This window comes from Rattus norvegicus, chromosome 1, assembly GCF_021556685.1.
Source record: "Rattus norvegicus strain SHRSP/BbbUtx chromosome 1, alternate assembly SHRSP_T2T, whole genome shotgun sequence".
NCBI lineage: Eukaryota > Metazoa > Chordata > Mammalia > Rodentia > Muridae > Rattus > Rattus norvegicus.
This window is the reverse complement of record NC_141534.1, coordinates 194,885,001-194,901,911: the sequence shown is the minus strand read 5'-3', so window position 1 is coordinate 194,901,911 and position 16,911 is coordinate 194,885,001. Positions and strand designations below refer to the sequence as shown.

The 16,911-nt window shown below is 49.4% G+C and overlaps 1 protein-coding gene across 6 annotated transcripts in view; it reads right to left on the bottom strand.

The window, feature by feature from the left end:
• Itgal (integrin subunit alpha L) overlaps positions 1 to 16,911 on the bottom strand; it is a 37,570-nt gene that overhangs the window by 5,188 nt on the left and 15,471 nt on the right. For 2 of the 6 annotated variants that reach the window (XM_087559944.1, XM_087559943.1), the window contains exons 12-28: positions 16,896 to 16,911; positions 16,474 to 16,611; positions 15,844 to 16,041; positions 15,603 to 15,733; positions 12,364 to 12,524; positions 12,123 to 12,274; positions 9,416 to 9,505; positions 5,529 to 5,582; positions 5,365 to 5,435; positions 4,921 to 5,062; positions 3,612 to 3,722; positions 3,170 to 3,249; positions 2,989 to 3,075; positions 1,688 to 1,763; positions 1,144 to 1,257; positions 891 to 947; positions 712 to 813 (exon numbers count right to left, since the gene is read on the bottom strand). The exon at positions 16,896 to 16,911 is cut by the window's right edge and continues 136 nt beyond it. In XM_087559944.1, the coding sequence (XP_087416070.1) occupies positions 712 to 813; positions 891 to 947; positions 1,144 to 1,257; positions 1,688 to 1,763; positions 2,989 to 3,075; positions 3,170 to 3,249; positions 3,612 to 3,722; positions 4,921 to 5,062; positions 5,365 to 5,435; positions 5,529 to 5,582; positions 9,416 to 9,505; positions 12,123 to 12,274; positions 12,364 to 12,524; positions 15,603 to 15,733; positions 15,844 to 16,041; positions 16,474 to 16,611; positions 16,896 to 16,911 (1,780 nt within the window). 6 annotated transcript variants of the gene reach the window in all.

Genomic DNA, 16,911 nt, shown 5'->3' with positions numbered 1-16,911 from the left:
GGCGACCCCGTTCTCTGCCGCATCTTATTTCTCTACTGTGATGGTCTAATATGTCAGTCAGTCCTCAGTGTCAGAAGGGGAGTTTCATAGATGAAAGTGTGACTGTCCTTGGTACGCAGGTGTGGTGGTACACAGCTCTAATCCCAGTTCTTGGGAGGCCAAGGTTGAAAGGCCACGAGTTGCAGGCTAGACTGGCTACACAGTGAGACCCTAACTCAAATGCAAAGCTAAGTACGGTAGTTTACCCAGCCATTAATCCCAGCCCTCAGGAGGCGGAGCCAGGTCTATCTCTGTGAGTTCTAGGCCAGCAGGGTCTATTTAGAGACTTCCAGGGTAGCATAGAAATATTGTTTTCCGGGGGTTGGGGATTTAGCTCAGTGGTAGAGCGCTTGCCTAGGAAGTGCAAGGCCCTGGGTTCGGTCCCCAGCTCCGAAAAAAAAAAAAAAAAAAAGAACCAAAAAAAAAAAAAAAAAGAAATATTGTTTTCCAAAACCAAAAGAGGAAAAAAAACCAAAAATAAATAAGCCTTCTCCACAAAAAGAACCCTAAAACTTCAAACAAATCCAGATGGTTTTGCTGCTGTTGGCTTGCAGCTGTGCAAACCTGGGTGTTTACTCAAGAAAAGACAAATGAAGGGTGCCCGTGTGGGAAGCCCATCCCCACCACTCCTAAGGAAATGGATCCTCACTCACAACTGCGAGAAGGTGCTACCTTGATTTTCTCTGAGAGTTCCACAGTCCCGGCCACTCGGATGAAGGTCTCTTGCCTGAAGACAATTGGGCAGCGGAACTGGACTCCAGGCAGACAGGGCTGCTGTGGTCAAGAACACCTGGTCAGCGGTCAGCCAGGCCCGCCGTTCCCAGCTGACTGCCCAGCTCACATCCCCATACCTCAGCTTCCCTGGTTGGCTTCTTCAGGTCCTCACGGTGGCAAGTGACAAGGGGATCCTAGGAATTGGAAGTGGGGTCTCCAGTAGGTCTGAGGCCACTTCCTACCCCACAGAACTCAGGCATCCCCATCCTCCTCCCCCAGGTAACCCTTGTCTAATCCAGACATTGCACTGCCTTCCTACACGTAGCAGTTCAGTGCGGTTGTCTCCCACCTCGGACCGGCCCACTTTGCCCTCTTCTGAGTGGTACTGACCGTATGCACAGTCCATGTGTGTGCGATGGGGCCCTCGCTGTGAGGCTGCGGCACCTCAACCAAGGCCTCCAGTGCGGGCATGTTGTGGTCATAGGCAGAAGGCTGAATCCTCACCTGGGAAAGAAAGGGCAGAGACCGCAGAGTTTGAATGGCGCTGCCCTGACTACCAGCCACCCTGTGTGTTCTGAGGCACTGCCTGGGTGAGTTCTAGGGCCTGTTATTATCGCGGCGCTGCACCATGACGAACCATATCTGGCCCTGTCCTAGTGCCTCCTTGTAAGTAGGTTAAGAGCACCGGCTGCTCTTCTGAAGGACTCAGATTCAGTTCCAAGCACCCACATGGCAGTTCACATCCATTTATAGCTCCAGTTCCAGAGGACCCAACATCTTCTTCTGGCCTCTGAAGGCACCAGACATGCAAGTGGTGTACAGGCATATATATAGTCAAAACACCCAGACAAATAAAAAATAAATAAAATTTAAAATAACAAAAAGTAAATTGGCTTTGTGTGGCTTTGAGGACCCTTCCTACGGAAGCTCATACCTTGTAGATATGCTGGACTTGTTGAGTCTTGGGACCTTTAGGGGTGAAACTGATATAGAGTGTGGAGTTCTCCTGGCTGTGGAGAGAGACATGAAAAGATAGAGTGTTGAAGGGATGCAGCCCAGACCCCAAGAAGCCTCTGGGCCTCCAGCACTGGGCTGGGGCCTTCAGAGGCACCTTGTCATTCAGACCTTTGGAGCTAAGGGCAGTAGAAAGACAGATCTGAAGCTCTGGAATTAGGGTCCGACCTTGGAAGCTGTGTCCTCACTACTACATGCCACCTTCATTAGTGTGTCAACTCAGCTCACTGTCTAGATGACCATCTTCCACGTGTGTGTCCTTCCCATTCCGACTTCCACTATTCCCGGGTGCTGCAGCTCGCCCGGCCACACCAGCTCTTCCCACTGTTCTCGCACACACTGCCAGTGTTGGGGGCTGCCCGCCCGCCCGCTTGCCCACTCTCCTCGCCTTTCTTTATGTTCTGCTCACTGTCCCCTTCTTGACCTCATCACAGATCCTCTGGACGGAAGTCCAAGGTCAACTTTCTCCACAAGCCTTCCATCTCACCGACACCCGCCCTGATATTTCACATCAACACCATCCTGCTTTTGACACTTAATGTTCAGAAGCCCCGAAGACTTGAGCTCAGACATAGGCTCTGTCCTCACCACATAGAGCCAACTTCAAACAGCCACTGTGCTCTGTATGGTAACCAGAACTCCCAACTAGAGACCCTTGGAGTCCCGCAGCTACCCACTGCATGCTGACACTGCGGACTCCATCTCTGTGAGTCTGCTCTGACTAGATGATAAGGTGCTGGAGGTCAAAAGTCACTCTGGAAATGTTCCTTCCCTTTCTGCCAGCACTATGATCCCAGGAAGTAAGGGAATTCAACGTAAATGGACATGGCCAAGTGCTTTGGAATGAGACAAACTTAAGTTACCTCCTAGATGCATGGCCCTAGGTAAAAGGCAATTTTCTCTGAACCTGTGTTCATCATTAGCACCATGCAAAGTGGTGAAGCTTATTACAGCAATAAAGGAAGCTTCAGAAAGAGTCTGCCACCAAGCAGCCAACAGCACACTTCACTGGTGAACACTGACCCGACTGATTCAGACCGAGCTCGTAAAGGGTCTCCTTCTTTGGAACTCTGAAGCCTGTTTTAATACTGGTATGAGTTCTGATCAACCCTGAGATGTCCAGGAAGAGGCATGGAGGGGCGAGAGAGCCTGGGTGGCAAGGACACCCAGATGGGAAGGCATAGGCAGAAGGGGTGCGTGACTGAGCTCCGTGGCACTTACTCCTCAGTAAGGATGTTGACAGGGTACAGGACAGGAATGCGGGTGGTGGCTGAGTTGTCCTTCCCGAGGCTTGAGTTCTCGTTCTCACTGCATGGGGCGAGGTGGGAAGACGGTTAGAAAATCCTCAGCAGGTTGCCTGGTAGTGAAACCCCAGCACAGGCGTGTGGATGGGCCTGCTCACCAGTGCACAGTGCCGTTCAGCTCGACAAAATCTCCCCAGGAACTGTTGAGTAGCGTGTTAAACATCACCTGGAGGGTCATCTGGCAGGGAAGCAGAGGTGAGAGAAGATGGAGGTGTCTCGGGAGCAGCATGAGTACCTCATGGTCTAAGCTGGGTCACCAGCCCCACAGTGACCATGGCGTACGTGCCTCCTATGTCTCTGGCACCGGGTAGGTGTGTCATAGATTAAATTGAAGCTCTGCGTCTTCGCTGAGTTAGGTGTTTGAGGTCATAAAATGCATAACCCAGTCTCGGGTCTGCCTCATCCCCATTCCAGACTCAGATATGCAAAGTAACTCTGTAGACTGTCCTCCTTGGACAACCACCTGCTCCCTCCCCAGAACCTGGGTCTTCTCCCTGTTTGCCTGCTCAGGCCCTTGTGAGGGAGCTGCCCAACACTCACCTGTTTGCCTGCTTTGAAGATGGGAGAGCTCACATTGCATTTCAGGGTCTTAGTCAGGAGACTCGACTCCTCGGTGAGCTCCTCGCAGCTCACAGGTATTTGGCTGTGTGGCTGAGAGTAAGGAAGCTTGTTGGGGGACAAGGTCTAGGGTCCCCAGAGGTCACTAACTCTCAGGACTTGTAGCTCCCAGAACTCTGCTCTGCCATGACATATGCTCAGAAAGTCAAGGCCAGAGAGGGCAAAGAGGAAGGCATGGCTGAACCCAGCCGTGCCTGTCCCTAGTCTGTTACTGAAGAGGCCAAAGCAGGTGAATTGTCTCAACCTAGAAGTTTGAGTTCAATCTGGGCAACATTGAGATACAGTATTTTAAAAAATGCAAACAAAACAAATTAATCATGCAAAGTAAAAAAAAAAAAAGCAGCTCTGCAGGACGCATGTTGTGAGCCCATTGCTATGTGTAGTCTAGTCTGCAAAGTTGCAGAGCAGTGATGACAAGTTAGCAAGAGACAAAGAATAGGGAAGGGTACCTACTGCTTAGGACATAAAAGTTCTGGAAAGAGAAAGTCATATGACTACACACTCAACCCAGGGCCAGTGAGCTGCACACCTAGGAACTGTTAGAATGCTAAACTTACAGGCATTCACCAGACACCCCCACACACACACACACACAAGCTAAAAGTCTCAACCTGAGTTTAATCCCTGGAAACCATATGATAGAAGGAAACACTTCTTCCAGGTTGTCCTCTGACCTTCCCACATGTGCTATAACATGTGTGTTCCGACACATGTGTGCACCTTCATATATACGCACACATGCATATGCACTTGAAATAAACAAACAAAATATAAAGACTTCAAAAATTAAAAACAGCTGGGTGGTGGTGGCGTAAGCCTTTAGCCAACTTTAACCACAGCACCCGGAGGCAGAGGCAGGTGGATCTCTTATGAGTTCCAGGGCAGCCAGGGCTACATAATCAGACCCTGTCTCCAAACTCAGGTCTTCATGTGTGCAACATAAATTGTTTACCCACTGACTGTGCCATTTCCCCAGCCAGCTTCTCTCCCTCTCTCTTTCTCTCCCTCTCTCCCTCTGCCAGCTCCAGATCAGCATTTGATGAGCACCACCAGGCTAGAATGCAGAGGTGACTGTCAGAGCCCGACACATTAGATGCCATCCCACCCACTCAGGCAATCCAGGTTACCCAAAGTGCACTGGGAATGCCAGTCAGTACAGGAAACCAAGTGCACTGTGGGAACACCAGCCAGTGCAGGAAACTACCCAGGCAGGTGGTACCCTGAGGCTCACCTGAAGCATCTCCACTTTTCGGAAGGAGAGGCCCCGGGGGAAGTCCAGGTCCAGTCGCACCCAGTAAGCGTCTTCTCCCAAGTTCCTCAGTGTCCACTCCACAGCAAGGCTGGCAGAGGACATCAGACGCAGGACTCCGGATCTGAGGATTGAGAGTGGTCAGAATCATAGGGCCATGACTGAGGAAACAGGGTAAAGGTGAGGACTTCGGAGATGAGGGAGCCGGCCAACATAAACAGCTCCGATGCTCAGCTCAGTGTCCTAACACTATCCGCCCCAACGCAAGCTTTGCTAATGAGCGCCTTTTTTGGAGAAGGAAGTGCCCCTCCTGGTGGACACAGCCCATGGGTGAAGCCTTTTGACACTCTCTCAGTATACTTAGCAGCTCCCTCTGGAAGAAGGAATTAAACTGAAGAAAGTGTCAAAGGACAAAGGCTTACAGACCTGGCAGGAGGTGACAGGGCCAGGTCTGCCTCACACTTCTTATCCTCACCACAGTTCTTCTCAAAGGGGATCTGAAAGGTCACCAGGAAGGAAGCTCAGGCCCCAGACATAGCAGAGCTAGACAGGCTCCCCAGGCCCACCTGTCTGCCTCTCTTCCCTCTTACCTCCTTAGTGACTGCATGGATCGAAGGTCTCAGGATGGGCTGCATGTCCCTGCCCTGTTGAGGACGCAGGAGTGAAGACAAGGTGCTCAGCTGAGTGAGAAGGTCTTGTGCTGACACAAGAGAGACTCTGGGCTCAGCTAGAATGACTGTGGTCTTCCCACCCTTACCCATACACAGCCTGGTACATGGTCCTTCTCCAGTGACAGCTACACAGTGGAAGGATGACGTACCTCTCCATCTCACAGAGGGGTATCTGGGATGACAGGAGCTCTTGGCTGTTCAACATCTGGCCTCCCCTGCCTACCCAAAGCCCTTTCTCTGTGGTTTGCCTCTGCCAATCCTCCATCCTCCTAGGCTGCTCTCCAGATCCTAGAATTCAACATCATTTCTTTTCCCAGCACTTTCTGTGCTTGTCCTCCAGACCAGCCCCCACCCTACACTCACTTCCATTTGGTAACATGTCAGCATGTAAAACAGACACAAGAAGAGACAACAGGCAATGTCCACAGTGGGTGAGGGGCTGTGATGAGACAGTACAGGAACGCTTCAAGGCATGGAAAAAGGACTCCTAACCCAGAGAAGGAAGTCCTGAAGCAATGGCATCCCCACTAATTGCTGTATTTGGATCTAGAATACCCACCTCTCCATGTGTTAAGGGCCTGGTCCCAGACTATGTGGTAATTGGAAGGTGGCAGAGCCTCTAAGAGTTAGCTCATAGTTGGAGAATGTTATGCTGTTGGAGGTGTTTCCTTGAAGTTGACATTGGCACCCCAACTCTTCCCTCCTGTCTCTACACTTCCCAGCCACAGAGATGAGGGTCAGTAGTGTTACAATGCACTCCCCACCATAATATGCACCCGTCAAAGGTCCAAAGCGACAAAACTGATGATCGTAGACTATAACCACTGAGGTAAGTCCAGATGAACCTTTCTTCTTTATAACTTGACTATTGGCGTATTTGTTACCATCACAGAATGCTGAATAGGGCACTAAGAAAGTAAGAGGAAGCCAGGCGAAGGAAATGGAGAAGGAAGTTCAGAGGATACATAGGCCTTGAGGCATGACAGACTGCACCCCCCAGGGAACAGGTCTAGCTCCAGCACAGTCCATCAGAAGGATCCAGAAGGCAAAACTCAGTTCAGGTTCCACTATGCTTGTGGGTAATGCGGGGGCACTGAGATTACATTCTACGGGCAGTAGAACCTTGGGAGGTCTTCACAGGTTATCAATGCTGGATCTTCTAGAAGACTCCAGCCTCCAGACTCTTCTTTAAATAGAGAAAGCCTTAGTGCTCTCTGCTGACGGCTCCCACCCACCTCAGCAGTCACACGAATGTTCACTACCCATGCACCCATGAGCCACATGCTGTCCAGGGCCTTGACTCCCTCAGCTATTCTTCTGAAGGAACCAAGGTCCATCTCCCATGATCATAACAGTATCACACACACACACACACACACACACACACACACACACACTCCACACAATATGTAATGCAAGCATTTTTTTTTTTTGATGTATGCCACTCTTAGCTGGGTGTGATGGCTCTTACCAGTAATCTCAGAAATCTGGTCACAGGCAGGATTATTAAGCATCCCAGACAACCTTGACAATGACAACGACTACAACGTCAATGTCAACCACCACTCAAGCCAGTTTTTTGCAAGCTGTTTCTATTGTTTGCCGTTGAACAGGCCTAGCAGGTCTCTGGCCCTGCCTAGCACACATCTAGTTGCCTCTTGGGTGATTCAGAGGCCCAGTTTCCACGCATTCTAAGGCTGAACTCTCTAGCCCCCTTTCCTGATACAGTTGTGCTCCCTCCAGTGCTCCCTGCAGTGGAGTGCCATCACCCTCCCCGATGCAAATGACAAGTGGCCATTGCCTTTTGCCTCTCTGCACATCTCAAGTTCCCCACAATCCTGCCTCTAGAGACTCTCCTTAATGCATCCCCCTCTCCCCGCTCCCACAGAGTGCCTTGCTTCAAGCCTGACTCTTGCCCAGTCCTTCCTCCCTCCAGCTTCCTGTTGTTGTCATGCAGCCCTCATCGGCGCAGGAACTAGCTGCTTCAATGTCTATGTAAAGGTAGCCATGTCTTCTCCCCATCTCCTAAACATCTGGTCCCACCCCTCTGGGCCTTGGGGTATGCATACAACCAAGGCCTGGTCCCTGGCATTGGGCTAGCAGTATGGATATGACCAGGTCATAACAAAGGGAAGATGTCGCTCCTCTACCTGGTTGTCAGAGCTCTGACAAGGGTATGGATGCAAGGACGATAAGCTCTGTGAACTACGGAGCAGGCTCCCTGACAACGGGCCCATGCCTGTAATCAGGAATCAGGGGTGGAAGCAGGTAAACCAGGAGTTCAAAGACGACCTGAGCTTCCTAGAAAGTTCCTCAGCAGTCTGGGGTATATAAAGGAGGGAGCAGGGACAGAAGGAAAGAGAGGGAGAAAGAAGGATTCTTGATGCCTTTGTCCAGGTATCTGGCTACAGAAGATATGAAGCTAGGCCTGTGCCTTTCCTGCTTACGTCGGGTTTTAGTTGGGCCTTTGCCACCAACACTAAACACACCCATGAGGAGCTGAAGAGATGGACAACCTGAATTCAATCTCCAGCACCCACATACATGGTAACTCAAAACTCCAGGTTCAGGAAATCTGATGCCTGCTTCTGACCTCCATTGGTCTAGTACAAACACAAACATGCAGGCAAAACACTCACACATTTAAAATAAAAATAATAAATGTGAAAAAATTTAAGCTTATGAAAATATAACATTTCCTTTTCCCACATGAAAGTTCTTTAATGTTTCTGCAATATCTAATAGCTGGAACCTAAGTCCTTCTGAACTCATCACCCCAGAGTCCCCAATGTCTTTTTGCCTACCCCACATTATCGTCTTTCTGAAAACTTACCTGTCCTTCTCTGGGTCACCTCTGTGGACAGACTTGCTTTACCCCCTCAGATCTCAGGCATACATTACTGTAGCCCGGTCCCCAGTTTAACAGAAGCACCATTGGAGAGGATTGTGACCATGGCTTCCCTGGCAGCAGGCTATGAGCTCCTCCAGAGCACGGTCACATGTGTGAACCACAACTGAACGAGTGCCCAGAAGTGGCAGAGCACAAAGTGGGCCTCAGTCAACTTTGCTCAAGTGCACACGTAGCAGCCAGTACACTGTGCTCGCTTCCTGTAAGCACGATGCCCTTTCTCCAAATCCCAGGATTGGGGGTTGAGGTGGGGGAGTCGGGTGCACCCATCATATGATGCCAAACGCAAAATGGACTTGATGGTCACCATACAGGAATCCGCTAGCTCTGGAATAGTCTCACAATGGATGGGGATCGAACCCACTGAGGCTTTGCCAGGAAGTCCACAATCAGGTTCCCAGGCCACTTCCTTCCCCCAGATCCAGCAGATCCAACCTGCTGACCGTCAAGAATTTCAAGAGAACATCATGCTTCTGGCACTGCATAGGGAGTGTCTGATTTTGGGAATTAGGATAGACATTCCCCCATTAGTTTTATAGCATCCCAATCTGGCATTGAGTACACAAGAGAGAGGAGGTTAAGGTGCTCTGTGTTAGCAACAACAAGGAACAGACCCTGCCTCAGCGCTAGGCCCTCTGAAGTTCTCTCCCTGGGGTGTGTGTGCGGTACAATGCTAGACTATAAGCTGGGACCTGGAACAGGCTCACTGAAGGGACCTCCCAGACGCCAGCCTTTATCTCTTCCTCAGAGCTCCCTCAGGCTCCCCTCCTTCCCAAAGCTGTTTAAATACAAACTCCTATGAATTCCCTTCCCACTTAAGTAACACATATTAGCTTTACTACTGCTAAACAGATTTTCCAGTCTTCCCCTCAAACGTCCATCCCTCCATCAGCCTTACCCCCTTTTGGTCCCTTGGTGATCCTTCTTCCTCCAAAAGAGAGAAATTCAGAGAGACATTGATAGGGGAGATGAGGTCTTGAATGCAGATCTGAGGGCAAGAACACATTGTCATGATGAATCTGAGAGCAAGCCTCATCTAAGAGAGTGCACGTTATCGCCGTGCTTCACCAGCCATAAGATTCTAGGAGTTATCTGTTAAGACCTTACCGCTTTCCACTGCATATACTTAAATTCATTAAACAAATTCATTATGTGTCAGATGTTTATAATGTGCGCCCAGCACATGCCAGACATCACTAATCAACCCCACAGTTTTCCATAGGCTTGTAGTGGAAGCACTTAAACCATTTGTTTGTTGACCCCCATAGGTTCATATGTTTGGCTACTTAGTCTCCAGTTCGTAGAACTGTTTGGGGAGGATTAAAAGGTGTGGCTTTGTTGGAGGAGGTGTGTCACTGGGGTGGGCTTCGAGGTTTCAAAAGCCCATGTAATTCCCACTTGGCTCTGCCTCTTGCTTGTAAAGCAGATGTAGGCTGTCAACTACTTCAGTGTCATGCTTGCCTGCCTACTGCCACACTCCTTGCCATGATGACCATGGACTCACTCTCTGAAGCTGTAAGCAAGCCCCCAACAAACTCTTCTAAGTAGTCTTGGCCATGGTGTCTCTTCATAGCAATAGAAAAGTAACTAAGACTCTATTATTAAATTGATCCAGTCATGGTGACTCATGCATATAACCCAAGAACTTAGGAAACTGGGACAGGAGGGCCACTAAGAGCTTCAGGCCAGACTGGGCTACAGAGTAAGATGTTTTTCAAACAATTTTTTTAAATTGCTCTAGGGAGCTGGAAAGATGGTTTATTTGTTAAGAGCACTGGCTGTTCTTCCAGAGGACCCAGGTTTGATACCCAGCACCCACATGGTGGATCACAACTGTCTGTAACTCCAGAACTGGGGGATCCAATGTCTTCTAGCTTCCTGGGACAACAGGCCTGCATGTGGTACAAAGATATACATGCAAGCGAAACACCCATAGACATAATATATGTACACATTCAATACATATACACATATAAGATATAATAAATATTATATATATATTTCTGTTCTAGGCACCCATTATCAAACTTCATGCAAGAACATCCCAGAACAATTAGAGCTATTAGTCCTTGCCAGCAGAGTTGGCCATAACAGCACAGACAACTTTCACTTTGATCTTAGCCTAAGGAGCCTGTCAACAGTAATGGGGGGGGGGGGGAGCCATAATCACTCCCTATTCCCAATGAGGAAAAGAGCTCTCAAACCTGAGCCAATTTTCTTCAGACAATTAATGGAACAGAACTATGAACCCACATACCTAGACCCAAAGCTCAAGTTCCCCCAAGCCATGTTGCTGTCAAATTTTTTGCTCTGGCAAATTTATGTTTTAAGTTTCTAGAATGAGAAGGGCAGAGTGTGAGGAGCAGAGGGACCCAGAATGTAGCTAGGAGGAGACCGTGAGTAGCTAACTGTTCATTGTGAGCACCGACTACTGGGGCGATGCTCCACTTCTGTGTTTCACATCCCAAGGAAGAAAACTCGTGGAAGAGACAAGTAACAAGCAAACTCCATTGGGACATTTGGGAAACTGTCCAAAATAATACGTTTTTAAAAAGAGATTAGGCCAGGCGTTAAAAGCACCGGCTGCTGTGCTCTTCCAGAGGTCCTGGAGTCAACTCCCAGTGTGCACATAAGTGGCTCGCAATCATCTATAAAGGGATCTGCTGCCCTCTTCTGGTGTGCAGGTGTATATGTGTATAGAACACTCAAAATACATAAACCTTCTGGGGAGGGGGGACAGAATCTGGGTGGTGTGGTGGTGCACGCCTTTAATCCCAGCGGACAGAGGTACACAGATCTCTGAATTTGAAGCTAGCCTGGTCTTCAGAGTTATTTCCAGGACAGTTAGGGATACACAGAGAAACTCTTACTCAAAAGCCTTTAATCCCAGTACTCAGGCATATCTCTATGAGTGTTCTGCCAGTAAGATCCTGTCTCAAACAAACAAAAAATCGCACTTCCTGGCATGAGTTCTGGTAATAAATTTTCGTGTTTCCAAAATCGGGTAAGTAAAGACACAATGCTAAAACTAGGGAAGTGTTAATACAGGAGGGGGAGGAAATGCTGAATACATAATTCTCATCACATCTAATGCCCAGGCTGGGCAGAAGGCAGAGGTATGAGGCTCTCTATGAGTCTGAGGCTATCCGGGCTTACATAGTGAGTTCCAGAACAGCCAGGGCTGTACAGAGAGGCTCTGCCTCAAACAACAACAACCCAAACAAACAAACAAACAAACAAACAGTGTAGGTGCAGGAATACAGAGTTATAACCCTAGCACGCAGAAGGCTGAGGCAGGAAGAGGACACCAATGCAAGGGCAGCTTGGCCTGTGTAGCAAATACCAAATCAGCCAGGGTCACATAAACCCAACCAGGTTACACACAAAACCCTGTCTCAAACAAAAGTGCACACAAACATAATAAGACTAGAGAGGAAATCCCTACAGAGTGTTACATCAACCACTGAACAGCAGAGGAAACGGCAGAACAGTGAAATCAGTGTCACTTGTCACAGCTTTATGGTGACAGAGCTAAGCCTACACACACCCTCACTGCTTCTCACTGCAGTCAACCCTTCCCGGAACTCCAGCACGGGCTGCCTTACTGGGAAGTGGAAGTGGAAGTCCATGCAGGACTTATCTGGGGTGACAGATGTGTTTCCGCCGAGCTCACGGCTTCCTCCTGGGAACAGACCTCGGCTCCTTGTCCGATGGCCGTCCAGCTGCAGGGTGTAGCTGAGGTTGGCAAGCAGGCGACCTAGGCAGGGAGGAAAGCAAGCGATGAATGATGGGAGAACCTCCCCAGGCTGGCCTGGCGGGCAGTTCTGGGAGCACAATGGAACTGACCTTGAAACTGAGACGTAAGGGGGCGGATCTGGAAGCACACCTTGAGCTTGACGCCTTCCTTCTGCTCCTGACTGGCTGAGTAGGAGCACTCCACCTCATGCACTGGGATTTCGTCTGGGGAGAAGGACAGCTCAGTGACAATATCCACCACCGGCCTTGAGCTGTGGAGCAGAAAATCACTAAGTCTCTCTCTTGGGCACATCCCACTGGGCTAGTGACACACATTTGGGAACTCTGTCCAGCAGAAGACAGAAGACTCTCCTTCCACGTCATAGGCAGAAATCTCTCTGGCTAGAGATAAGGCTCAGCGGTTAAGAGCACTGACTGCTCTTCCAAAGTGCCTGAGTTCAGTTCCCAGCAACCACATGGTGACTCACAGTCATCTGTAATGGGATCTGCTGCCCTCTTCTGGCCTGCAGGTGTACATGCAGGTGGAAAGCTGTATACAGGATAAAGTCTCTCCACAGCAGCAGTGACAGTTAGGGCTTCCCTAGTTCACTACAGCTTTGTGATCCATTTTTTTTTCCTTTTCTTTTTCGGAGCTGGGGACCGAACCCAGGGCCTTGCGCTTGCTAGGCAAGCACTCTACCACTGAGCTAAATCCCCAACCCCCTATTTTTTATATTAAAAAAAAAAGTGACCTCTAAAAACAGAGAACTCAGGGCCAGTGAGATGGCTCAGTAGGGTAAAAGTGACACGCCATGCCTAATGACTTGCTTTTGGTTGCCAGGAGCCACATAGTAGAAGGAGAGAACACTCCACATCTGTACCATGACATACACATGTGTGAGTGTGAGCACATATACACACATGCACACATACACACATGCAACACATAAATAAACATAATTTCTAGTTTTTAGGACAAGGCTTCACTATGTATCTGGAGTAGGCCTGGAACCTGCTCTGTAGACCAGACTGAACTGGAACTCCCAAAGACCCACCTTCCTCTGCCTCTCAAGAGCTAGGATTAAAGGAACGAGCCACCTCACATGGCCCAATAAACATACATTTTCAAAAAACGATGCCTGTGGTGCGGTTCTGCAGGGAAAGGCACTTTCCACCAAGCTTGAGAAATCTGGTCTTTGCTACTTGTAGGTTCCTCTCTCTTACACCCTTCTCCGTCCTATTTCCACACTTTCAACCCATGTCACTAGATAGGAGAGCAGGAAGGACAGAGGGGAGGGAGGAAAGAGAGAGAGAGAGAGAGAGAGAGAGAGAGAGAGAGAGAGAGAGAGAGCAAGCACCCGGAATCCAATTCCATCCCCTTCCTTTCTCCTTCGACCACAGCTATCAACAAACAATGACCCACTGAACGACCGACACCCACCCCCCACCCCAGCTCTTGGGGCCCTAGCATTTATCTACCCTCAGAAAAGATCCCAGAACTCCAACTGTCAGATAATTGCAGAAACCAGCTGCAGCTGGCCAGAACCTTGGCCCTGCCAGAGCACGAGGCAAATCGTAGTCAGCTGCTGTGGACACTCTGCCACAGCCCCACATCCCACACTGGGATTGAAATGAAAGCATATTTTTATATTATAATCTGTGTTTATAAAGTAACCAAAATTTGAAAATTACCAGTACAAGAACCTACAAGTCCTCTGACACTCTCTATATTTGTTTTTTTGTTTTGTTTTGTTTTGTTTTTTTCTTTTCTTTTCTTTTCTTTTTTTTCAGAGCTGGGGACGGAACCCAGGGCCTTGCGCTTGCTAGGCAAGCGCTCTACCACTGAGCTAAATCCCCAACCCCTACACTCTCTATATTTGTACCCACGAGCGCACACACTAAACAAATAAACAGATGATATAGACAGACAGGCTTTTTTTTTTTAAGAGAGAACAAGGGAAACGAGGGGGGGCACACACCTACAATTCCAGTGCTGGTCAGAAGACCGCAGTCTGGAATAATGGCCCTAAGAGAGAGCAAGAGACCCAGTTGTGCCACATGATACAGAGGAGGGGAGGCTCTAGGTGGGGTTTTTGTGGCATTGGGAAATGAGCTTAGAGACATGTGCACGTTGCCATGGGATTTTTTTTTTCTTGAGACAAGTTCTTACTATGTCATCCCTGGCTGACCTGAAAATCACCATGTAGACCAGATCATGCCATGTAACATTCAGAATAAACTTCAAGCCTTTTATTACCCATGACACATTGCCTGTCTAATCGTCCTTTTTCCTACCACACTGCCCTGGGGCAACCACATTCCAGTCACACTCCCTCTCTCTCCTGTCAGTCTTCCACCTTTCTTATGGCCTTGGCACATGCTGAGCTTTCTGTAAAGCTCTTAATGGAGGTCTCTGCCAGCCTGACACATTCCAACCCCAGCCCCTCAGAGAGGCCCCGATCTGCAATGGGCCGCCACTGCTGCTGTCTCACAGGAGCCTGTTCACCTCCTTGTCTAACAGTCAATCTAAATTTTCATTATCCATATCCTCACACACACTCGGGGCCCAGTGTCTGACCCTGAATTCAAGACACAGCAGGTGCAGGGCATGGTGGTACATCCCTACAATCCAGGCCAGGAAATAGAGGCACGAAGACCTTGGCCTCAAGACTAGTCTGGGTACCATACTGAGCTCAAGGCTAACCTGCACTGAATCATGACTCTGTCTTGAAAAGACAAAACAAAATCTCCCAAATAAAACAAACCACACAGTAGGTGACAGGGCTGAGGGTGGGGTGCAGTAACAGAGAGTCTCCTTAGACTGCCCGAGGAACTGGGTTCTATCCCCAGAACTGCCACAAAACCTAAAAGGGGCCAGCAAGATGGCTCAGAGGATATAAAGGAGCTTGCCTCCAAGCCTGACAACTTGAGTTTGATCCCTGAGCCCACAGGGTAGAAGGAGAAAACTGACTCCCTAGAGTTGTGCTTCCCACATGTAGTGTAGAATGTGCACGAAAGTAAACACACACACACACACACACACACACACACACACACACATTTTTTAAAAGTATAATATGTGATATTAATTCCCTGTACCAGGTCACTAACAAAGCAGGAACTGTCACTGCCACTTTAAAAAAGGAAGAAATCTGGGTTCCAAGAACCCAAGCCTGCAGATTTTAACATCACACAATGAAAGAGACTTGGGTGCAAATCCCATCTGGGCCTCTGAGTAGCAACTACTGAGCCTGAGACAAGACATGGAAACCAAGAAGGCTGGCTGGCCCCAGGGGTTCCTGAAGGAAGAGACTTGTGACAGTCAGGGCCATTCAGGAAACCCATCTTACCTCAGCACAATCACCTGGCCCTCAGCTCCTACAACCACATCTGCCAGCCTGTCCCCTCCAAGGTCCTTCACCCCATGGATGGAGCGTCCAAACCACCGGACTCCCGGGGACACCTGGGTTCCTGGTATACGCTGGCGCGAGAGAGGAATGGATACTAAGCCAGGAGAGGCAGGTACAGGGAAGGAAGCTAGGCTTCAGGGTGTATGGGATCCCAGTTTGATGGGTAGGCTGGGCACCTTACCTGACTTGACTGGGAACTGAACCCACCAGGCTTCCCATTGAAGATATACACAGCCCCCTGCTCCTCCAGAGGGGCTCCCACGGCCACATCAGTCAGCCCATCCCCATTGATGTCTGTCAGGGCACTTATGGCAGCTCCAAACCGACCAAGCGGGTAGCCTGGGTCACCCTGCAGCTCTGAGACCATTTCGAACAGTGACTGGGAAGGAGATGGATGACACATTAACCTCTCGACCGCAGCAAACTTTCCCAGAATGTGGCACTGTTGTAAATACACTGAAGAACACAATAGAAATGTGTGACCGGGTCCCTCAGAGCATCAGAATGACCCTTGTTTGTTTCTGTCTACATGCCCTGGTGGCTCTGAAGAATGACGGAGTCGCCTTATCCTGGTGCTCACATTTGTAACCTAAGGATTGTAGGAGTTTACGAGATGGTCAAACGAGACCACGTGTACAAGATGCTGAACACCGAGTCTTGCACAATATACCACAATTATCAGCGGCTGCTGGTTGTTTTAAAGGTTTGGTTGGCATAGCAAAAGAGAAGAGCCCTTCAGAATAGCCCATCCCTGAGCAGGACTTCACACCTTCACCCCGCTCTGCCTTGCTGCTGGGGTCCTGGTTCTTACCCGTCTTCTCTGGTAAACGGACACTCGGCCTCCTCTCTGCTCCCCGTAGAAGAGGGGCGCTCCAATCAGCAGCAGATCTGTCTCGCCATCTTGGTGCAGGTCAACGCTACATAGCTCCCCACCAAAGTAAGATCCGATCTGTGAGGACAGCAAGGTATCTGAGGAAGAGTCAACAGGGCCAGAGGGAGGTGCAGGTCCTCTCCGAGTACCACGTCCACCTTCCCCCACCTCAAATGCAGGAGGAAGCCTCGAGCTCATGTGAATTAAGACAAGTTGGGCCCCTGGAAGCTCAGTGTCTTAAGGCAGGGAATCAGGAAATGATGTTTACCTCCCAGGCTGCTCTAAGCAGCAAACATGACTCTCCTACACACATACACGTATGGCGTTTGCAAGACGAGTCAACCCACTTGTGTCACTCTCACCTGAGTCCCTTCTATC